General features: G+C 57.6%; 1 protein-coding gene across 2 annotated transcripts; it reads right to left on the bottom strand.

Annotated features, from left to right (window-relative positions):
- Positions 1 to 2,509: 2,509 nt before the first annotated feature.
- LOC104337672 (vasoactive intestinal polypeptide receptor 1) lies at positions 2,510 to 14,192 on the bottom strand. Of its 2 annotated transcripts, none has more exons than XM_075443600.1 (13): positions 14,106 to 14,192; positions 11,327 to 11,450; positions 8,308 to 8,415; positions 7,229 to 7,338; positions 6,879 to 6,976; positions 6,244 to 6,376; positions 5,528 to 5,681; positions 4,789 to 4,849; positions 4,445 to 4,511; positions 4,245 to 4,336; positions 3,875 to 4,004; positions 3,020 to 3,145; positions 2,510 to 2,790 (listed from the first exon to the last, which is right to left on the bottom strand). In XM_075443600.1, the coding sequence occupies exons 1-13, from the start codon at positions 14,175 to 14,177 to the stop codon at positions 2,674 to 2,676; spliced, it is 1,392 nt and encodes a 463-aa protein (XP_075299715.1). In that variant the 5' UTR covers positions 14,178 to 14,192; the 3' UTR covers positions 2,510 to 2,673. The 2 variants fall into 2 exon arrangements, with proteins under 2 accessions (XP_075299715.1, XP_075299716.1); XM_075443601.1 differs by having other exon boundaries at positions 2,510 to 2,766; positions 3,104 to 3,145.
- Between the last annotated feature and the right edge of the window lie 8,910 nt (positions 14,193 to 23,102).

Below are 23,102 nucleotides of genomic sequence, written 5' to 3'. Positions count from 1 at the left end.
GCTGATGCCTGCGCAGGCAGGAGCTGGGCAGAGGCAGAGCTGCCCGCGCTAGGCAGGGTGGAAGCAAACTGTGCCAGCGAGCTGGGGCGCGGGGAAGGGGCATTAGCAGGGTGAACTCCCCACTCCGCAGAGCCTGGCACATCCCGGAGCAGGGCTGAAGGAGCGGGTGTGGGCACCGGCATCGGGGCACCCTCAGTACCCAAGCAGGGAGGAGCAGAGGGTGCGGGCAGGGAAAGAAGCACCAGGCAGAGCTCTCCCAGTCCTGAGCCTTATCCCCATCCCTGTCACTGGTTAACCCTCACCTGGCCAGGGCTGCCGAGGGGGACCCTGGGGGGTCCCAGCTCTTGCTGAAAATTGGAACACGTGCGGGGCTGGGTGCACACTCCCCCGAAGCGATGTGTCCCTTACCTTACTCCCTGGATGCTCCTGGGGCCCCGGGCAGAGTCACTGGGTGCTGGCACCCAGGACCAGCAGCCCGCAGCCCCCAGGAAGTGACAGGGTCCCTCCGCGGCGGCTGAGCCCATGTCCAGGAGGTCTGTGCAGGGACGCTGACACTCCGGGGCTGACACCCTGGATCCGATGTCGTGTTGCGGGGCCGCAGTGCCACCCACCGGCTCCAGGCAAAACCCCCCCCTCTGCCCGAGGGGACGACAAGGGACCCCCAGGGCAGGCGGGTGAGGGGATGCCAGGCTGCGGGGATACCCTGGGCCGTGCTGGAGGGGAGACGGGGATGAGACCTGGCCCTGCTGCGCCTGGGCTCAGCTGCCCCAAATGTGCAGCTACGGGGCATGGTCCAAGCTAGAGATGCAGCAAATCCTCTAGAAAACCTCCCCTGCAGACTGGAAGTGATGGAAAGTCCTCGCGGCAGCGGCACATCAGCCCCCCTGCACCCACAGTGGGCTCTGCACCAGGGAGACCACGGGGTCAGCGCCCAGCAAACCCCAGGAGGTCACTTGGGGTGCAGCTTTAGCACCCAGGAAGACCGATTTGCAGCTGAAAATACATGAAAAACCCAGTGCTTGTCAAAGCTTGATGGCAACCGTGACATTCCCACCGGGCATCCCCAGTCCTGGTGCAATCTGGTGCTCCCTCACATCCCTGCCGGCACATCATCTTCCTCGCTAATGATGGAGAGAGATGTTTATTCACCTGTGGTCTCTTCGTGGCTGCAGGCAGGCATTTGTTTGACCGCTGCCATGCTCCTCGGGAGGTTTCCTGGCTGGTGACGCAGGATGTTACTGACCTGGGGGGCTGTTTAAGAGAACGTCTTCCATCTCACCTCAAATCAAGTCTGGGGCTCTGTTTCCCTCTCAAAGCCTCTTCCTGAGACCAGACGGGACCTCTGGAGAACCTACAGTCTGGAAAGGGGCCAACACACGGGTTTTATTTAATGCAGGACATGTGGCTACATGGAGAAATTACAACCCAGGAAGTGTGAGAAGCTCTGCTGAGATCGGGTGGCTCGGGTCTCGTGAACACGGCACAGCCGGGAGGCACCGGGAGGTTTGGGGAAAGGACATTCAAGGCCTTTCTCGCTCCTGGAGACAGCGTTTGCCAAGGCAGGAGCTCAGCCCAGGGAGGGCAAGGGATGCTCGTGGGGGTGAACGGGGCGAGGCTGCAGCGTGGTGGCAGCAGCTCCGAGCAGCACCCCAGCACCCCTGGGACAGCCTGCTTTGCACCCATCTGTGCTCTTCCTCGCCTTCCTCCTCCATTTGCTCTCCATGGCCATGCCCAGAGCCTGGCTGCTTCACCAGGCAGAGAAAAAGCAGATATTTCTCCCCCCCATGGAGTATTTCCAGGCATTACAGATACTGGCAGAGTTTCCACCCTCTAGCCAGCCTGGTACCAAGTCATCTGGGTTTGTAGAGCAAACCAAACCTCCAAAAAGCGATGCTGGATTTCAGAACAAGATTTTATTGGCAAAAACCTTGCTCGTCCCAGGCAAATGGGTCCCCAGTGAAGACAGGTGAGTCCTGCTGCTTGTGAACCATCCAGTCCCTCCGGTGGAAATCCCCTGGGAGAGCTACAGAGCCGTCCACGCTGGCATGGCAAGGATGATGGACTGTCGTCCCCAGCACCGAGAGCAGCTGAAGCACAGGCATGGGAGAAAGGGAAACATTTTGGAAATCAGGAAGATCTGAGCCGTGAGACCATCGGGAGTCTCACGCAGAGAGCTGTTGGGTTTTGTCTGTCTTTGTATTTGCTTCTCCCACCCTCAGAGTGGCTCCTGGGGGCTGTGTCTAGGCATCTTCCCATAAGGGAAGTGGCTTTATAAACCAAAGAAGGAGGGGAAAAAAACCCTCAGTGTTGGGGCCATTTCAGTTTTCATTCCAGTGTCAAATGAAAATTGCCAGATGTCCTTTGTGAAATGATATTTGTGTCTCCTACCCAGTCCTGGGGCAGAAAACATGGAGAAGCTCTCTTCACTTTGCCTAAAACACTGACCAAACCACGAAGGGACCTTTGGGCAGGTGAGACACCATCATGGATCCACCAGATCTGCCAGCAACCGAGCAGCAGAGCCTTTCCCAGTGGCCGTTTTCACCACCCTCTGAGGATGCCAGACCCAGAACCTGCAAAATCCATTCTACTGTGTTTCTGGGACCGTAGCCGTGGAGCTGCACCACCACCATCATCCTTGGGGAGGCACCTCCCCCACAAATGCTGTCCTCATCATGCTGTGAAGTCTTGGGTCACCAGGTTGAAGACATTGCTCTCCATGGATGACTGCCACTTGCCCCAGTTTCTCTTGATCTCAGCCTGGACCTGAATCGACATCACGGATGGGTGCTGTCACCCCAGAGCACCCATCAGCACCTGGCAGAGCAGCGGGAGCTGCACCCTGGGCTTGACAAGGGATTTGGGGTGCAAGAGAGCAGGGACGCCCATGCATGTCTGCACGCCTACGTGTGCACACACGTGCGTGGTTGTGTGCATGCAAAGCTCATTGGGGTGCACACCTGAGGGTGTCTGCACGCCCATGTGTGCACACATGCATGGGTGTGTGTGCGTGGTGCACACTGAGGTGCACCCTTGGGGGTGTCTGTGTGCCCATGTGTGCAGCTGTGGTGCCCAGGGGGTTGATGTTGGGGGGGACACTCACCTCCCCATTCAGGAAGCAGTACAGCAGAGCCACCAGGAACCCCTGAAAAGGACATAAAGAACAAATTTCACCTGAGAGAAGGGGCTGGACCCCTCCGTGCTCATCTGCTGCCTGCATCTAGCATCCTCCAACACCTATTATCCCATCCCACCAGCAGTAGGGGTATGGGATCAGTGCGCGTTGTTCATCTGACCTCAGCCCTTGTGCTTTGTCCCTGGTGTTTGAACCATAGAATCATTAAGGTTGGAAAAGACCTCTAGGATCATCAAGTCCAAACATCAACCCAACCCCACCATGCCTGCTAAACCATGTCCCGAAGTGCCACATCTACATGTTTTTTGAACACCTCCAGGGATGGGGACTCCACCACTGCCCTGGGCAGCCAGGTCCAATGATTTACAACTCTTTCAGTAAAGAAATTTTTCCTAATATCCAATCTAAACCTCCCCTGACACAACTTGAGGCTGGTTCCTCTCATCCTATCGCTCGTTACCTGGGAGAAGAGACTAACACCCCTCTCACTACACCCTCCTTTCAGGCAGTTGTAGAGAGTAACAAGGTCTCCCCTCAGCCTCCTCTTCTCCAGACCAAACAGCCCCAGCTCCCTCAGCCGCTCCTCATAAGACTTGTTTGAGGGGTGCCTGGGACACAGTGCTCTCCCAAAAGAGTGCAAAGCCCCCGCAGCACATCCCAGGGGCTCCTGGTGTGATCTCGGGATGGGAAGGGATGGGTACATGCAGATTTTGCCAACCCATCTTCCGCAGTCTGCACCTGGTAGGAGCCGAGGACCAGCTCAAAGTACAGCCGGGCGTCCACACCGATGTGCTCAGGGAAGAGTGCGAACACCACGTAGTGCACCCCGAAGAGAGGGATGAGGAGCAGCGTGGACTTCGTCAGCCTCCTGCGGAGAGTGGTGGCATGAGCGGGGACCTGGGTGTAGGCAATGGTCCTGCTGCCCGGCGAGACGAGCCCTTCCCGGCAGCTTGGTCTTAACTCAAAGTAGGTTTTCCATGAAAGGCAGGTCTTGGAGGCTCCAAGGGTGGTCCTCCTCTGTGCTCTTCCAGGGAAAGGTCCCTGCTGCCCTGGGTCCCCCCAGAATCTGGGGTCAGGGGAGCTCCCCCTTGCCCAAATTAGCCCTTACATGTACTGCTGCTTGTAGTTTTTGCTGATGTCCGGGGACCGGATCTTCTGCGCTAACATCCTGGTGACATTGAGGAAGATGAGGAAGTTCACCTGCCATGGGAAGCCATGTCTCAGGCTCTGCACAGACCCCTGGTTGGGTTCCCCTGTCCGTGAGGGACCCCCAGCTCTGGGGCCGGGATGCTTAAGGGACATACTCACAAATATGGCCAGGAGGATGGGAGCCTTGATCACCCACCAATACAGACTGGTGTAGTCATCCCAGCACCTATGGGAGAGAAGAAATGGCTCTGCCACACACTTGCGCCCTTCTAGCCCCGCTCCCACCTTGCCACCTACCCCCAGCCCCCTGCCCCATTTGCACAGCACCTCTTGCAACAGAGCCCCACCGTAGCATAGGCCCCACCAGAAAACAGAAATAAAATTAAGTGCTGCCTCATTTCTTCCTCCTGACCCCTCCATGCAAGAGGTTTGTCCCCCAGGACTTGCACGGGGGACACGTGGGTGAGCTGGCCTGGAGAAAGAAGAGGAGAGGCTGCTCTTACCCGTGGTTGTCGTACTGCAGCCTGGTGAGCACCCACACGCAGACCGTCAGCATGGGGACACCTGCAAGGACAGGACCCAGGCAGGGATGTGGAGTCACCCAGGGGCTCTGGGGAACCCCCGTACCTCCTCGCCATCCCTTGTCCCCAAAAACACGTGCCTGGGTCAGGTCTGGGGCTCTGGAGGCAACAGGAAGGTGACAGCCTTTCCCCCTTCTCCAAGTTTTAAAAAGGGATGGTGCCCACTGAAGGTGATGTGCCTGTCTGTGTGTCACCTCCTGGCCACCCTCCTGCCTCACTCTGTGCTCTTACATCTAACCTAGGCACCTGGGATGGGTGTTTCCAGCACCAGATGGATCTGGGGAGAAGGAAGGAGCTGTCTTTGTCCCACTCGGACCACATTCAGAATGGGTTGGCAGCAGATGCTGCTGCAGAGGTTCGTTGGTGGGCGTTCACATGTGTTTTCCCCTTCGAGTCATTCTGCACACGTGCTGCGAAAGTGAAGCTGGGTGAGGCCATGCTGCCCGACCCACTCCGGGGGCTGGCAGGAGCTGGTGGGTGCCCCACTGAGCACACAGCCATGCTGAGAGGAGCCATGGGGAGCACCATGCCTGTGGAGCTTTGGCCAGGCAGATCGTGGAGCAGCAAGTCCAGGCAATCTCTGAAAGCGGTGCCTAACCCTGGTCTGTGTCAAGGGGCACCATTGGTGGGGGGTTGATGTGCTGGGGGGCCCCACACTCACCCCAGCCGATGAGGATGTACCACCAGATGTACCTCTTGTCGGAGGTGAAGGTCAGAAGCAGCAGGGTCTGCAGGTACATGCCCTCCACCAGCAGCCAGTAGAAGTTGGCCAGGACTGAGTACTGGAAGAAGGCGATGGCTGCTTTGCAGTTCACCTGTGAGGATGATGAGGAGGAGAGGCTGAGTAGTGCTGGCTGGCGTCAGACCCTGTGCTGGGGGCACAGGGGATGGTCTGCCTCCCCATCCATCCACTCGAGGAGACCTGTGATGGACTTTCAGTGCAGCCCCCGTGTTATTGACCTTTAGAAACCTGTGTCTGCTGGAGTCCACGGGTTTGTATCTGGACTGCCTGCAGAGGTTTCTGTTTCTGCTGACAACCCCAGATCTGCACATCCAGTGGTGCAAGGTCTGTTTGCTTGTACATGGTGCTACTACGGTTGTGCAGAGCTTTAGTCCCACTGGGAGACTCTCTGAGACCAGAGAGAGCTTTGAGGTCAGAACATGTTCAGAACATGTTCTCTGCAGACAGGACCCATGCAGAGATGCTGCCATGAACCTCCTGAAGCCCACCCAAGCCAGCCTTTCCTCCCCAGGTTCACAACCTCTCTATCCCTCCTCTTTGCAGTGTTAAATCCAATGCAAAACCACCTAGACCCCTCCAGATCAGCACATGGGCTCTTTCCTGCACCATGCGTAGGCTGGGACTTGGTTCCTTACCGTTGACATCGTGCAGTGGTCGACGGACTCATCCGAGAAGAGCACGGCATCCTTGATGAACACAGCGGCCCCGCGCAGTATGAAGGAGGTGAAGAAGTGGATGTGGATGGAGTTCCTGGTGCAATGCAGCTTCCTACGGGAGCAAGAGATGTGCTGTGCCCAGGGAGGAGCAGAGAGAGCAGATGGGCAGAGAAGCTTCTCCTTCAGGAGCTGCTGCCTCAGCTGGACCCCAGCCCAGGGGACCATGTATTGGTGGTGGTCAAGCACAAAGCCCTGAAGAAGGTTTTCCTGCTCTGAAATCTTGAAGGACAGGATTGTGCTGTGCTCGAGACTGCTGCCCGGGGATGAGGTGTGCTGGGGAACATCCTCCAGCCACCTCTGGAGAGCATAATTCTGCAGCACAGCGAGGTCTGCAAAAACAAAGCCTGAGAGGGAAACCTGAGGGTTTAAAGTCTGTGTGTCAGCAGGAAAGGACAATGCTGCAGTTCATCTCATGCCTCCCTGGTTATCCGTGTAGGCAGGGATGGAGCCTGGCTGCTCTGGGAGTGCAGAGACTGAGAGCAGCCATCCCCGCTGATGATTTACCCTGCTCTGCTCCGGGTGCAGCCCATGGAGCAGCCAGCGCCGAGCCCTACCTGAAGCAGGAGAAGATGCCGATGGCCAAGAACAGGGCTGCCAGGGACGTGGAGTAGCCACAGGTGTAAAGCACCTTCATGGTGACAAAATAGCCTTTCTGGAAGGGAAAGCACCAGTGGAGTGAGGCAGCATGGGCTGGGAGGTGCTGCTCTGCGATGGGCTGGGAGGTGACAGGGTGATGTCCCAGCCCTTGCCAAGCTCAGATCCCTCCAGGCAGCCCAGCAACAAAGATGAGGCCAGCGAGACTTCCCCGAGAGCATCTTTGTGTTTCATTGCCCAACAGCATGGGTCAATGTGGGGTAGAGGGGTGCTAGGGAAGGTGCCCACGGGCCCCAGGGGACCCACTTACCTTGGCCTCGGTGTCGTTATTGCTGCCAATGGCCTCCAGCTCGCAGGCGTTGTAGTAGGGAGGGCTGGGGAAGCTCCATCCCGACTCGGTGCAGTTCCTCCGGATCAGCGCTGCAGTGACAAGGAGGGACGTCACGAGAGCCATGGGCATCGCCTCTGCATCAGCACCCCCAAAATGTCCAGCCTGGGGACGGCACCCTGGTCTCTGGGACGGAGCCTGAAGCCCAGCACCAGCATCCCGGCTGTGACAGCAGCGCGGTTCCCGAATGGCCTGGCTGCCCCATCCTGCCCACCCGGATCACATCTCTGCCCTCCGGCGCTGTGCGTGGAGGTGCCAGGGCATCTCAGGGCACAGTGTGAAATGAATCCTCGTGGTGGGAGGGAATTAAGGCTAAAATGGGGCATTTTCATCTTGTGAGCACTTCATCAAGCCTCTCCTGAGTGGTTTCTGCCCTAAAGCAAGCATTTACCAACCCTCCATCGCCTTTTCAATTACACCCAGCCAAGGCAGTTCTCGGATGCTGCGGGGGCCGGTCGGGTGCTCTCCTTCACACTCCGCTGCTTCCGAGATGGATGGAGGCAGCGGCTTCCCCGGCAGAGGTGCCTATCGTGGGCGAGCGCCCAGCTTTAAAATAATCATGATCTCGCACTACGTTCTTCATCCGCGTCGCTTGGAGCGGTACCGAGCAGGTCAGGAGCATAAGGCTGGTGTGCGGATGGGGAAATGAGGGCACCAAGCAGTGAGGGGACTGTCCTGGTGTCACCAAGCAGCAAGGTGACTGTCCTGGTGTCACCCAGCTGGAGGATGAGGTCCCCAAGTGTCCTACCCACACGGGTGCTAGGTGCTGGGTGAGGAAAGGGTTTGGGGACTTTCCTGGCAGAGCAGCACCCTGCATCTCTGCTTTTGCCCTTCCCCTGCTTGGACTGCAATATATGCTGAGCTCTTGGATGGGGCAGGAGCTGTGGGACCGGAGGGGAAGGGCCGGGGGGGCACAAGGATCCCAGGCAGGCAGGGATGGGTGCAGCTCAGCCCTCGGTCCCAGGGGATGAGCGGTCTGCGCCGGATTCAGAGCACTGCACCTTTGGACTTCTTGAAGACGTGGAGGATGTCAGGGCAGGCGACGGCTCGGGACTGGCCGACGGGCACGGCTGACCAGCAGCTCACTCCATCCCACTCGGTCAGGCAGCCTGGGGAGGGACGGGACGGTTAGTGCCACTGGGAAGGGACGTGCCGGGGGGACACACGCAGCCCCCTGGTCCCCAGGCACAGCCCGCAGCAGGCACGGCTGTAACGGGAGAGCGGCCAGCCGTCACTCGATCTATGGGGCCATGCCATACCCCCTCAGGAATTAGGAGCATCCCAGCTCAGTTCTGGAAATGACCTCCTCCAGTGCTGAGATCTCCTTTTAGCCCCGCGGCGAGACGGGACCTGCTATTTCTTGGGGTTACAGCAGACCCAGAGCTCCTGCGGGGAGACCCTGGGGGACAAGGGGGCGGGAAAAGCCAGGACTTTCCTGGTGGCATCTTAAATAATGCAGTTTTCTGCTGGATTTTGGCACCCAGCAGCCATGGTGGCTCAGCTCAGAATGTTTCTCCAGCCCGAAGGAGGAGGACAGGAGAAAGCACTGCAAGACTTGCTGGAGACCAGTTTGCTTAAACGTGTTTTACTTGTCTCTCTAGCATTAAGTTCATCTTTAAATGACTCTCCAATTGCCTTGGAAACGAGCACGGCCCAGCAGACACGCGGCCTTGAAGAATTCGTGCTGCAGCACACCGGGATGAGACATAGACATCACACTTCCAGGACAGCTCTCCTCCTTGCACATGCACATTATTAACCTTGTAGATATACATTATTAACCCGGAGCCACATCTGTTCCCAGCCAGGGAATGTGGACTCTGACAAGTCTAATTAGTTTTCTCTGCTCTCAGCAAAGCAGTGCGTGGGTATCTGGCCAGGCTTGGAGGGATCTGCAGGGCTGTCGTTACAACACCAAGGTACGTCTTCATTTTTGCTTTGGAAGACAGATGAACTGAGCAGAGCTGTCGGGACCGGTGCTGAGAGTGGTTGCTTCATTTCTTGGTGTGTGATCAAAATACCTGGGTGTGTCTGTGTGGCAGAGCCATCCCGCTGTGTGTAATTGCGTCTCTCGCTCTACAAACGAGCTCTCCCAGCACGGTGAGTGCTGCGGGACCACTTGGTTGGGAGCCAGAGGAGCAGCCCATGGCACAGGGATCGAGCTGGGACCCACAGCTCTGCAGTGCATTCCCGAGGAATAAAGTCACCCCTCCTTTCGGTTGGGGAGAAAAGGTTTAAGTCCCCCTTCCCTCTGTTTCCCTCTCCTGGGCTGCTGCAGCATCTAAAAAAATCACATTTCTTAGAGCTGTGCAAAACTGGATCAACTCTCCCATGGAGCAGAGGTGATGGAGGCATCTTTGAGGGGAAGAGGGCAAAAAAACCTGAGCAAAGGACCTGGCAATGTGTCTCACTGCCAGCCTCGTGGGCAGAAGCTGTGCCTTCAGTATCCCCAGGGGCCACCACATCCTCGCCCTGTCCCCTGTCCCTGGGCTCTCAGCCAGTGTAGACCAGCAGCCCGAGGTGTTTGGTTTGGATTGACCCAAACCAACCTGCTTCATTCCAATTTTTCCAGCTGAAGGTTGAAACATCCACAAGGTCAACATTACCCTCATGATGTTCTTGTTGTGGCCAAAAGGGCATTTTTTTCCCCAAAAATGCAATTTGATGGGAAGTTCCTGCTCTGTATTTCTACTGGTTAATTATACGTAGACCTGCCAGGGCTGTCTCCCTATTTCTTGCTGCTCCAGCTGGTATCTGGAGACCTCCAAAAGAGATCATCTGAGCCTCACCAGCAGGTTACTTCTTCCCAGCTATTTCAGAGCAGTAAATGCTGCAAGCACTGGAGCAGCCTTTGAGGCGAAAGCACTGCAAGCGAGATCTCTGACGAGTTGTAGGGCCCCGTGGTGGGTTCCCCAGAAGGATGCTGAAGCCTGAGGGCTCTGCCCTGCTCCTCCACGCTGTATTGCCACCATGTCCAGGGCATCTGCGCCTTCCCCTCCATCGTCACTCCGTGCCACGCTCGCAGCAGGACCCTCCCGCGCTGGCACAAGCAAGCAAAGGGGAAGGGATAAATTCAGTCCAGGTGAGCAGCGGAGGCGGCAGGCAAGCAGGAAACCTGGGATTAAGTACTGATTTTAATTATGCATTCGTGCTTCTTGGTTATTTTCCTACAGTGAGATTCCTTCCCTCTGGCTGGCACAATCTGGGCTGCAAAATGGACCTTTTCGATTAGCTTGGCTTTTGTCTGCTGAGCTGGGTGATACGTTACACACCTGCACAGTTACTTAAGCAATTAGGCACCTTAACATGCATTTATTGAGATGCTTCTTTTTTACATTTGTATTAGATGAAACTCATTGAATGACGCATTTCTGATTCGCTAGGTGATAATTTTTACCCAGAATTTGAGCCAAGCTGCTTTTGGATGGAAATTGAAATGCAGTTAAAAAAAAAAAAGTACAAAAGCAACCCTTTAAAACTGTTTTCCAATTAGTTAATTGGTTGAAAAGTCCTGGGTATGTAAAAATTAAGCTGCTCAAAACATGTTTAGCATGAAAACTAACTGAATTAGGAAGGCAAGAAGCCATGAAGCGGTGACACGCGCCGTGCGACGCTTGTGCTGATGGCCAGGGCTCTGCATCGCCCGAGCCCGCAGCCCTGCCTGGGAGGACGGGAGTGGGGCAGGAGGCTCTGCTCGAGGTGTGACCACGCCGTCACCGCCATATGCTATAAATCTGGGGGGACTCAGCCCCTGCGCTTGTGTGCATCCCGTAGCCCGCCCGTACCCCCTGGTTGCAATCTCAGCCCCCCTCTCCCCCTGCAGCAGCAGTTTTGGGGCTCTCCAGGGATGCTGCTTAGCCTTTGCCTCAGCGCTGCTCTCCTTTCTCCTGAAAATACCTGCTTTGCTGCATCTGTGTGCGCTCTGCAACCCCCCTACCATGGATCATCCCCCAAAGACCCCCCTTAGCAAGCCCTCCCGAGGCAGAGGAGCCCCCTGCACAGCGGGCAGCTCACACTCACCGTGCTGCCCGGGGGATCCAGGGGAGGCTGGCGCTTGGCTTTCGCTCCTGATAATCTCCAGACATTCAGCTTCTCGTTCTTGGAAATAGAGGACGATGGAGCAGTCGGGATGTGTCGCGTGCACCTTGGGAGGGGGGAAAGGGCAGACAGTAGGAGGCCAGGCATTAAAAGACCTGAGCAGCCAGGATACCAGCCAATATTCACTATTTCTGCTGCAGCCAGCCCCAGGAGAGCCTATGTACATAACCGTGCTTTTGGACCCTGACATTTCCTTAGCTTGCTACTGTTTGCCTTGTAAACACCACAAAGAACCACTGCAATTATTCCTAATTCCCTCTGAAAGCGTGTGATGCTTAAGGGCACCGCTCCGCCAAGACGCAAGCTCCACGCAGAGGAGCTGAGCTCAAGGATGGAGGGGCCGACCCCATCAGCAGAGCAGAGGAGAGCACGTTCAAAGCCTGAGCAAGGAAACGATGTAATTAAATATTTAAAAAACCCACCTATTCAGGCATATCTAATCCTTCCCTTGCCAGCTGGGTTTTACTCACATGAGTTTTGCTCGTGTTCAGACTGGTGTATTTTAATCGGAGGCATCGGCAACGGCTGTCAGAGTTCACCCTTCTGTTCCCTGGCTTTCTGGGGAGATGCTGCAAAATGGGCACGCTGAGCTCCGTAAAGCTTTTGGGTTTGCTGGCAGAAGTGCTGAGACACCAAGGAGCACACCCCGACCCCACAGCTCCCAAAACCCGGCAGGGATGTGGTGGCTCAGCACCCTGGGAGAGAATCTGCTCGGGAGACCCCACCTGTGGGGTTTGTCTCCGTGGCTTTCGGCTGCAGAGCCGGGATATTGAGGCTGAACTGAGAACAGTCCATAAATATTTCATGCCCATTCCCACGCGTCCATGCCCATTCCCAAACATCCATGCCCACGGGGGGATGCGGTGGGAGCTGCAGCATCCAGAGACGGGGCATGTCTGGGGCAGGGGTTTTGGGCCAGGACACGGGACTGGGCTGCTGATGGTTTCAGGTGTGCGAATAGAGATATAAACGCTGGAGAAACTGAGGGATGAGGGTGGGAAAGTGGACCCAGGGACTGGAGGGAAGTCTGGAGCGTTAAAGCATCGCTTGGCTGAGTCCTGTCCTCCGTCCTGCCCTGTCCTGGCCATCGTGCAACCACTGCTCTGGGGTCCCTTCACCTCCCCCAGAAGATTTCGTTTCCTTTTCCTGCTGAACAAAAGATTTACAAGGTCTGCGAAATGCATTTTGGTGATGGTGCTGGGCACAGCACCCAGAAAGCTCACTACTTCATCGTGGTAATGAAGGACCTGTGCTGGGCAGAGGTGCCGCAACCTCTTCTAGCTGCAAAGCTGCTGGTTTTTATCATTTATAGCAATGCAGCCTGGCTGCTGGAGCACTGGAGGAGGGAATGTGCAGTGCTCCCTTCGGAGCTTGCACTAGGACAAGCAACTCCTTGCTGTGCCTCAGTTTTCCCATCTCAGAAGGGGCCTGATGTCATTGCTCTCCTTATAAAGCCCCCAAAGCCTCTGGTAGTCCACTGGCTCCACTTGTTTTCCCTGCTCTTTCCTCTTTCCATCTTTCCCTCTCTTTCCGTCTTTTCTTCTCCCTTCCCTTCCCTTCCCTTCCCTTCCCTTCCCTTCCCTTCCCTTCCCTTCCCTTCCCTTCCCTTCCCTTCCCTTCCCTTCCCTTCCCTTCCCTTCCCTTCCCTTCCCTTCCCTTCCCTTCCCTTCCCTTCCCTTCCCTTCCCTTCCCTTCCCTTCCCTTCCCTTCCCTTCCCTTCCCTTCCCTTCCCTTCCCTTCCCTTCCCTTCCCTTCTTTTCCTTTTCCTTCTCCCTTTTTCCTTTTGCTTCCCTCTCCCCCCGCCTTCCTTTTCCTCCCTTCTCTTTCTTCTAATTTTCTTTTCCTTTCCATTATTCAAAGCCTCCATGTTAGCTGAAGAACTCGTGGAGCGAAGCAGTGCCAGGAGAAGGCTCTGCGGAGAAAGGCTGAGCTGAAGCCCTCTCCCTCCCGAGCCCTCCACCCCCGGCGTTTGCCGCCGAGGCGATTTGAGAAGTTCCAGATGGGTTTGCCGGCTCGGCTGCTGGACTCGCTGCGCATTGCTCCGGCACCACAACTGCTCCGGGTCCCCCCGGCTCAGCGGGGCTCGGTGCCCACCGTCCCCGTGGGTCCCCCCTGCACCCTCCAGCCATCCCAACCTTCACGCCTGCGGATGCTCTCCAAGGCCCTTGGGGTTTGGGGCTCCTTCGAGGACAATGCGAGCGAAGCCCCCTCCTCCGGGACCAGGACCAGAGGACGGAGGGGACCCTCCCTGAGGCAGGGCAGAGCGGGGTCACCCTCCCTGGGGATGCCCTGGAGCAGCCCCTGGAGCTGAACCCCTGGAGCTTTGCTGGCTGTGCTGGCCGGACCCCAATCACTGTCCCATTCCCGGGGAGCACAGCGGGGTCCCCGCATTGCCCACCTCCCTCCCTGCCCATCCCTGCGCTGCGTGTCAGCAAATCCCCCCCCTAGAAGCTGCTGTGACAGCACCCGAGTGGGAGCAGCAGTGCCAGCAGCGCCCGGGGCTGGGGCTCAGTGTCACCCCCGGGTCGGGCAGCACCAGGGATGGGGACGTGCTGGGGAAGACCTGATCCCCGACCAGGACTGTGGGCATGCTGCTCCCCAGGGCTGTCAGACCCCAAAGTGGCCATCAAAGGCAGGGGACGGCCACGCTCGCTGCCCACCCGCTCCCCTCCGCCGTCCCGTCCTCCCCGGGGACACTTACCCCAAGCATCGGGAGTGCGACCAGCAGGACCAGCAGCATGCAGGTGCCGGGGGGCTGCCATGGGCCCCCCATGGCTGGAGCCAACCCTGTCCCGGCTCAGTCCCCGAGGGGCTGGGGACAGCCCAGCTCCTCCTGCATGGCCCTGCGGGGGGGGGGCCCGCACCAGGACCCTGGATCCAAGGGGTGACCCCGCACCCTGCACCCCTTAAACCTGGTTCACGGCTCCTTCCCAGCCCTGCCCTGCTCCCGGCTCTCTCCGGGACCCTTTCCCGTGGCAGATGCTCGCTCCCACTCGGGGGGCCCTGACCCACTCCCCGTGCCCACCCAGCTCCTGATGTCCCCCCCGCTGCCCAGCGCCGATGGGCTCCGTCTCTCTGCGAGGATGAATGTCACAGCTCCTGGATCTGGCCATGGCAGGCTCCACCCTCCGCTCCCCCTCCCCACGCAGAGGGCTGGATGCGAGGAGCAGAACGGGGGGGACACCCCAGCCTGGCACTGCCCAGCTTGGCCACCCCGGGCTCCCAGCACCCCCTCACCCGCTCCCGTCAGGGACCGGAGACCCCCCAGCTGGGCACGGAGCCCTCTCACCTGCTCCTTGGACACTGCTGAGCTGGAAAACCACTGGATGAAGGCTGTGGGAAGTGGGGGGGCAGCCAGGATGGGGTGTGGGGGCCATGCATTTTTTAACATGAGGGTGCTGAAACCCTCGCACGGGTTGCCTGGAGAGGTGGGAGATACCCCATCCCTGGAAACGTTCCAGGCCAGGTTGGATGGGGCTCTAAGCACCCTGATCCAGCTGAAGATGTCCCTGCTCACTGCAGGGGGTTGGACTGGGTGGCCTCTACAGGTCCCTTCCAACGCAAAGCATTCCATGATTTGCCAAAGGTCACGCTGCTCCCCGGCCAGCTCCACACAGGACCTGGGACCATAGGAAGGCAGAGAGCTCGAAGGAGCTGTCATGATGCTGGGAATGCGCAGGCACACGTGTGCAAACACATGCCCTGACACGTGTGTGCATGCCTGGACACATGCACGCACACAGGGTGCAGGCAGGGGGGCTCCTTCAAGCGCTGCCTGCGCAGGAGGCTCTGCCAGCCCCAGCACTGCCCGTCCCCCTCCCCAGCTGCACCCTGCCCACTCACCTGCCTCTCCCCAGACCCCCTTCCCAAAACGCAGCTCCTGCCCACAATGGTACAGGGTCTCTGGCGGGCAGCACGCAGCTCTGCAAAACAACTTCAGCTCTGCCCCAACTGAGGTCTTTGGTCTCGACTGAGCTCGTGATGTTGGTGGTTTGGTGCTACCAGGACGCTGGGTGCTGTAACCTCGGTACCAAAGAGCATAGCGGAGGGCGGCTGGTGGACCCCGGGAGCCGGAGCGACCCGTGATGGACACACGCTGCCCTGGGCACAAAACGCCCAGCACAGCATCCCTCCAGCCGTGCCCAGGGAAGGGGCTGCCCATGGGGCCAGCTATGGACCCCCAGACTCTCACTTGGGGTCTTCTCCTTACATATATATATATATAAAAGTCTATATAATATATATATAAATAAAATTCTCCATGCTAGAAAACCCCAGCCCCTTTAGCAAGGGGAATTTTGACCCAAACGTCACCATTTTAATGCTTTTAGTGACGAAGCAGAGAGGGCAGGAGGGGCGAAGGAAGGAGGAGGAAACCCAGGAGCTCAGGGAAGGCGGCCATGATGATCTCTTGGGATTAACGACCCAGCCTCGCACCCCTGGGCCACCCCAAATCCTCCTCACCGAAAAAACTCGGGTGTGGGCGATGCTGAAAGGAGGGACTGAACGCGGCCCCCCAGGCGCTTGCTGAAGGGCAGAGGGCTGGGGGGGCTGCACTGCACTTTGTACTGGGGCGGGAGGGTGGACCACTGATGCTGCTAATTTTAGTAGCCCTACGTCATTACCATTTCTTAACAAGGCAGCAGATCTCATTAGCTGCTCCGTCCGTAACTTCTCGTAACGAGATAGAAGCCAAAGAATGAACTGCTGCTGTTGCGCTGCCATTCCAAAACCTCCATAAGGATTGCTATGTAAATTCAATACCCCTAAAAATAAAAAAAAGCAAATAAAAGAACTAGATCCTTAATATTTAAAAGCACTTGTCTGACATTATTAGCAGCGACTGACGCTGTTCTCGGAGGTGCAGACCGGCAAAGGCTGAGTCCGCAGTGATGTTGACACAAAAGGCTGCTGAGACCCGACCAGACTCATCACTGTTTACAGAATCACAGAATCAGGGAATGGCAGGGGTTGGCAGGGCCCTCTGGGGGTCACCCAGCCCAACCCCCTGCCCAAGCAGGGTCACCCAGAGCAGGCTGCACAGCACCGCGGCCAGGCGGGGCTGGAATATCTCCAGAGAAGGAGACTCCACAGCCTCCCTGGGCAGCCTGGGCCAGGGCTCCGTCACCCTCAGAGGGAAGAAGTTCTTCCTCGGGTTCAGCTGGAGCTTCCTCTGCTTCAGTTTGTGCCCGTTGCCCCTTGTCCTGTCGCTGGGCACCACTGGAAAGAGTCTGGCCCCGTCCTCCTGACCCCCACCCTGCAGATATTTATAAACATTTCTAAGGTCCCCTCTCAGCCTTCTCTTCTCCAGGCTGAACAAGCCCAGGTCCCTCAGCCTCTCCTCATAGGAGAGATGCTCCAGTCCCCTCCTCATCCTCATAGCCCTCCGCTAGGCTCTCTCCAGTAGCTCCTCATCTTTCTTGAACTGAGGAGCCCAGCACTGGACACAGCACTGCAGATGGGGCCTCCCCAGGGCAGAGCAGAGGCAAAGGAGAACCTCCCTCGCCCTGCTGGCCACACTCCTCGTGATGCACCCCAGGATCCCATTGGCTTTCTTGGCAGCCAGGGCACAAAAACAAGGTTTAATACTTTCCACTGACATGCAGACACCCAAACTTAATGATTTAATTTTCCATCAGCACATCAACACAGAGTGGGCGGGTGCCTTATCGGATGCTGTTATAACCAAATATAACAATACCCGATGCAAATAACCCTGTGCCCGAGCCGGCTGCATCACTCCACGGCACCGCAGGCAGGTCTGGCTGAGGTGGGGGGCAGAGGAACAGGGTGATGGGGGACAGGGGCTGCTTTGAGGGTGGCGGTGGCCCTGAGCCACCCAACGTGTCCCCTCTGGGCTGGTTTATTCGGTGTCATCTGGTGGCAAACTGACCGGAGGGTCCAGCCCAGTTTTGGAGGTGGCCAGGTCTGGTCCCTGTAGTGGGAAAGGCCAGATGGGGTTTGTGAAGCATTGCATCACCGGAGGATGTGTCGCTCTTCCCTTCCCCGGCAAGCACCCTGTCCGATGAGAGTCATAGATCATAGGTTGGAAAAGACCTCTAAGGTCATCAAGTCCAAATGGGAACCCAACCCCACCATGCCTGCTAAACCATGTCCTCAAGTGCCACATCTACACGTTTTTTGAACGCCTCCAGGGATGTGGACTCCACCACCTCCCTGGGCAGCCTGTTCCAAGGCCTGACCACTCTTTCAGGAAAGAAATTTTTCCTAATATCCAATCTAAACCTTCCCTGACACAACTTGAGGCCATTGCCTCTCATCCTATCGCTGGTTACCTGGGAGAAGAGACCAACCCCCCCCTCACTACACCCTCCTGTCAGGGAGCTGTAGAGAGTGAGAAGGTCTCCCCTCAGCCTCCTCTTCTCCAGGCTGAACAGACCCAGCTCCTTCAGTTGCTCCTCATCAGACTTGTTCTTCAGATCCCTCCCCAGCCTCGCTGCCCTTCTCTGGACACCCTCTGGCCCCTCAATATCCTTCTTGTCGTGAGGGGCCCAAAACTGAACACACTACTCCAGGTGCGGCATGAGGGGTGCGATGGGGAGCAGTGGGATCCCTCAGGCGATGCCCAATGACCTCCACCTTCCCAACCTGGTCCTGCCCTTCCTCCAGTGTGGATGAGCTGGGACAGACAAGGGTGGCTTGCCCTCCTGCCTGGCGCTGGGTGACCTGCCCAGCCCTGCCGGCATTAGGGCCATTGCTCTCTCTTGCAGAGAAAGTGGAAAATGAATGAGGTCAAACTCACTGCATTGCAAATCTGGACCCTCCAGCCCCCTCCGGGCTCGCCGCCTGGACCAGCACCCGGGCATGCAATGGTGACAGCAATGGGGATGGCGGTGGCTGGCTGGAGGGGACAGGATGGGAGGATTTTCCTCGTGCACTTGGCTTTGGGGTGGCAGCACAGGCATGCACAGCCGTGGGTGGCAGGGAACAGTAGCCATGGAGCTCCGTGTCCGTGCCAGAGCTGCAGGGAAGCTCCCCAGGGGCTGCCCTCCAGCCGCAGGAGCTCCCATTAATCCAACGCCAGCGCGGCGATTACTGCCGGTGAGTGTCGGTAATTACAAATGACTCAGCTGTTTCCAAAGCAAATGAAGTCACTCGCCGTAATCTTTTTGCAGCTGGCAAATGCTCATTTACCAAGGGCTGGAAATTACTAATTGTGTTACCTCCATCCCACCTTACGGAAAAGAAGCTGGGTGTCCCCAGCCCTCACCAGCGACCTCTCGCATAATTTTAGGGTCTGTGGAAGGCAAAGGTCTGCGAAGGGCGATTCAGAGTAAGAGGAGTCCACGGTGGCTGGATGATGGCTCGGGGAAGATGGGGCCCAAAGCAACAGCAGCATGAGACCTCCTGGAAGGGGAAAGTGGTGGTTTTGGTAATTAACTTTCAAAATGAGGTGCTTTCACCCACTTGTGCTCCTGGACCCACAGAGCATCCCCGAGAGGTGTGTGCCGAGTGGCCGTGTGTGACAGCGTGATGCAGAGCACTGGGGACAGTGGCTGCCAAGCTGCCACTCCATGTCCAGGGTTTGTCTTCATGTGCAATGAATGACAAACTGGTTTTTGGACTATTTTTTTCTACCCCTTAGGAGCCCACAGTGATTATTGGGGGATGTATTGCCTCAGCTGTGCTTACTTCATCTTCCACGAGTCTTAGGCAAGGTTGCTGCCTCCTGCCTGTGTTTCCTCATTTTGGGAATCTCTCTGGCTCCAGTCTGTCTCCGGGGAAGGGGTATGGCACAAGGGATGTCCCGTCACCTCCCTGCCCTCCCGCAGTTATCAGAAGGCAGCTCAGTGAGTCACTGCCGCTGGGCCATAGCAGAGCGCAGCTCATCCGGGCTCGATGCATCACCGTCCCGGTGTTCCCGGTCTGACGGCCAGCCATCACACCCCGTGTGCCCCTGCTCTGCTCCTTGGCTAATTTGCCAAGGCTTCTCGATGCTAGGATTTCCTTGCTTGCATTGCGAACAGACACCTGTGCGGAGAGAGCGTTGCGAGCCTCCGAGGGGCTGGGTCACGTTGGTCCTGCTCCAGATGCCTGGTGCAGCATCACCCCCCTGCTCCCGGCTTGTGCTGCGGCGTCTGCTAACACCTACCTGGTACAGGTGCTGGGTTCATGCCCGAGGTGGTGGGAGAGGGTGCCTGTCCCTCCTGGTCCCCAGGGGACTGACCCTGTTTCAGGACCACTGCCTTGCTCCTGACCACGGCCCAAAGCCAGGCTTCTGGTGGAGCCCACCCTCTGCCTAACCAGAGGACGGGGCTGAGTTCCTGGCCTTGGGCTTGATTTAGGGTGAAGATTTAGGTGAGGGTTTCCAGAATAAGAAATCTCAGACTTAGAGCAAGAGAGGACCTCAAGAGCTTCCAAAGTGAGGGCTGCTAGTGACATGATCCGCTGAGAATCCCCAGGGTGTTCCTTGGCACACCCCTCAGTCTGGGGCTTAGGTTTGGCAAGGTGGCTCTTACTGGGGACAGTGGGGTCCATTCCTGCCAGAGATTCATAATCCTCTGTTTCCTGCTGAGCGCTGGTTTTCCATGATGCACATGTGGATGGCTTATGAGCCACCACCAAGCACGCCAAGACGGGGACCATAAACTGGTCCTGAGCTGTTGCGTCTCCCCAGTGTAGGTGAGTCAGCTGATGGGTGTCCTCACGCCCCCTCCTTGGTGAGAAGAGGTGGTATCTCCAGCAGGAGGGTCATTTCCACCTGTGAAAGGCATCTCTGGGCAGTGTTCTGGGGACAGCACAGCTGCAGCTGGCTTTCTCTGTCCCCATCCCACGTGCCTTGACACCTGCATTTCCCTGTCCCTGGACCGGACTCTCCTGATCAGCGCTCATGTTGCCACTCAGTGTCCATCCATCAGCTGGCAGTCAGTCCTCCTGCTCACCCACACGGCCACGAGTGCTCCCGTCCGAGGGGCCCTGGGCAGCGATTGCCCCCACTCCGATATCTGCAGCCCTAATTCAGCAACGCTGTGATTTAAAGAAGGCTGAGAGCTGGGCTGACGTGCTGGGTGCGTGGGGTCCACAGCTCCTGCCCCCTCCCTTCCACTGGTGCTCAAACCTTCTCTCCGTGTGACAGACATGCTGGGGGACTTAAAAAGGAACATGTCATGGTGACAGGCTGCAGCCAAGCACAGCCCTGCCCGTAGCTGAGTCCCCACACTGTGCCCTGTCCTGCAGCGCTGCGTGAGATGCATCTGGGCTGTGGGTCACGCTGGACCCACACTTGGTTTGCGCTTGGTTTGGCTCAAGAAAACCTCCCTGGTTATATATGAACTCATGCTAAACAGTCCCAAATCCCCCTCCCCTCCTCTCCTCTCCTCTCCTCTCCTCTCCTCTCCTCTCCTCTCCTCTCCTCTCCTCTCCTCTCCTCTCCTCTCCTCTCCTCTCCTCTCCTCTCCTCTCCTCTCCTCTCCTCTCCTCTCCTCTCCTCTCCTCCTCCATGCAGGAGGGCAGCTAATAACACCCCAAAAGGGGCTCAGGCTGCCATGAGTGGCCTGAGGATGTCCAGAGCAGGTCCCCTGTCTCCCCTTGTTGTCCCACCGCTGTCAAAAAGGTTTCTTTATGCTGCTCAGCCCTTCTCCCCGGCGCTTGCATCCTTCCTACAGACGAGAACAATCTTCACACCAGCAAGATGGATACTCTGTGCAGAGCAAGGCAGGCTCTGCCAGAAGCAGGGGGTAATCAGCACAGTAATTAAATGTGCAGATAATGGGAATTTGGGAGTTATAACAAAAGGCAGAGAAATAATCCGGAGGGGTTTGGCGAAATTAGGAACACAGAGCAAAATCTAATCAAGCAGAAAATCGCCTGACTGGAGCCAACAGCCTCGGAGTGCTCCTCCCCTGGCATCTGGGGGTGTCTCCAATGCTGTTTTGGGGCAGAACAAGAGTTTTTGGAGAGATCTGCAGGGCTGGCTGCAGGCTACGTTCCTTGGAAAAGTTCCCAGATCTGCGCTACTGGTGGACATCGCTTTTGGATGTAATATTGATGGAAATCATCACCCAGAAGAGCAGCCTGGGGAAATGCAGCTGATGGAGGTGGAGATACCTGAGGCCAGTGGGAAATTGGGCTGTTTTGGGGGAGAAAGTGGTTTTTCCTTGCAATGGTTTTGCTGGGGCTGAAATATTTTGGGCAGACGTACTGTTCCCAGCTGCAGTGTTTCCCTGGGATGAGCTCGGACATGCAGAGTTCTCTGGCCAGGGGGAAATAAACGGGAAAAGCAAGCTGCTGGACACAAACCCCCTTGTGAGCATCCAGGGAGGGACTCGTGGTAGGGCAGAGCAGCAGGCTGGGGCCAGGCTCTGGTGTAACCGATTTGTGCTCGTGCCAAGCCTTCCCTGGGTTTCCACGGGGGGATGTGGTGGCCCATCATTGCATCCCCAGGGAAGTGCTCCGTGATGCTGGGAGCCAGACCCGGGGCACCCGGCGCTGTGCCTTGGACACCCCGGGCACCAGACCTCAGGTGGCAGTGGCAGGGCTGAGCAACGTCCCCAGCCACGGTGTCTTGGTCATGCACAGGGGATGTTGTCTCTGAGGACCTGCAAGGGGACATCTCACGGGGTGGAAGGACCTTCTCCCTCCACCAACGGAGACCCCAAACCTGCGCTGCACAGGCAGGGATGGCTCCATCCAATGGCAGGCACTGTGGAACCTTGTAGATCCGACCCCAGCCTGACACCCGCAGCTATCCCAGACTCTCGCCCAGACCCATCTCCCAGTGCTCCCTGCAAAGGCACCTCACCAGGTTTGCTCCGATGTCCTGGAGCCCACCCAGGCTCAGCCCCACAGGGACGTGCTGCAGCTGCCCCCCGGCCCCTCCAGGCACTCGGAAGGACCTTTCAGTATGTCCCAGTCAAAGAGGCAGCGTGGCGAGGAGCGAGCCGCTCCGATGGCAAGGCACATCCCTCCAGCCCCCACCCCATCTGTGTTTTCCCATTTCTCTGCCCTCCACCCCAGAGAGCTGACCTGGCAGCGGGCCCAAAGCCCGCGCAAGCCCACGTCCCTAAACTGGAAAGAAAAGGCTGTTGGAGACGGGATCAGCTCTGGCTTGAGATGACCCAGAGCCCAGATTGACAAAGCCCAGGAGAAGGCAGCAGAGAGCTCTCGTCACAGGTTTTCCCTCTTTTCTGCCAGCTGAGCAACCTTTGCTCTGTCCCAGTATCAGTGCTTTTCTGCCCAGTTCAGAAATGCAGGCCCAGCAACTGGGAAACAGAGGCACCGAGAGCACGAGCCGTGGGGCAGGAGCAGACCCGTATCCCACCGGCCACGACAGATGGGACCTGCGGAGACCACAAGGGCTCCGGGACCTGGGATCTGAGGAAAGCTCCCAAAGCCACGAGCTGTGGGATGCTGCCTGGGGGGGCTGAGCAGCCCCAGAACTGGGACCAGGTCTCTGCTCCCACTGGGAGCAGCAGCAGAGCTCGGATAAACCTGCAGCCCCCTGCTCCCAGCTCGCTGCGGGGATGGTTGTCCTGCAAGCTCAGAAATACCATCGGGGGGGGCACAGCCACCCCTGTCCCACAGCCTTCTGCACTGGGCGGGGGGGGGTTATCCTGAGGATGCATCACAGGGAAAACCAGCCCAGGGACGCTCCTCCGCGGGGCAAACCTCCGGGGAGGGTTTGTTTGGCCCCGGCAGCTATAGCAACGAGCCCTGCTGCAGCTCTGCTCGCCCAGCG

This window comes from Opisthocomus hoazin, chromosome 26, assembly GCF_030867145.1.
Source record: "Opisthocomus hoazin isolate bOpiHoa1 chromosome 26, bOpiHoa1.hap1, whole genome shotgun sequence".
In the NCBI taxonomy this organism is placed as follows: domain Eukaryota; kingdom Metazoa; phylum Chordata; class Aves; order Opisthocomiformes; family Opisthocomidae; genus Opisthocomus; species Opisthocomus hoazin.
This window is presented reverse-complemented; position numbering and strand designations above follow the sequence as displayed.

Bases quoted from the DNA above. Each gene is read 5' to 3' on its own strand.
- LOC104337672 (XM_075443600.1), bottom strand. From the start codon at position 14,177: ATGGGGGGCCCATGGCAGCCCCCCGGCACCTGCATGCTGCTGGTCCTG. The intron at 8,416-11,326 runs GTGAGTGTGAGC...GTCCCTCCCCAG, and splicing joins TGGATCCCCCGGGCAGCACG to GCTGCCTGACCGAGTGGGAT. The intron at 3,146-3,874 runs GTGCAGACTGCG...TGTCCTTTTCAG, and splicing joins TGGTCCTCGGCTCCTACCAG to GGGTTCCTGGTGGCTCTGCT.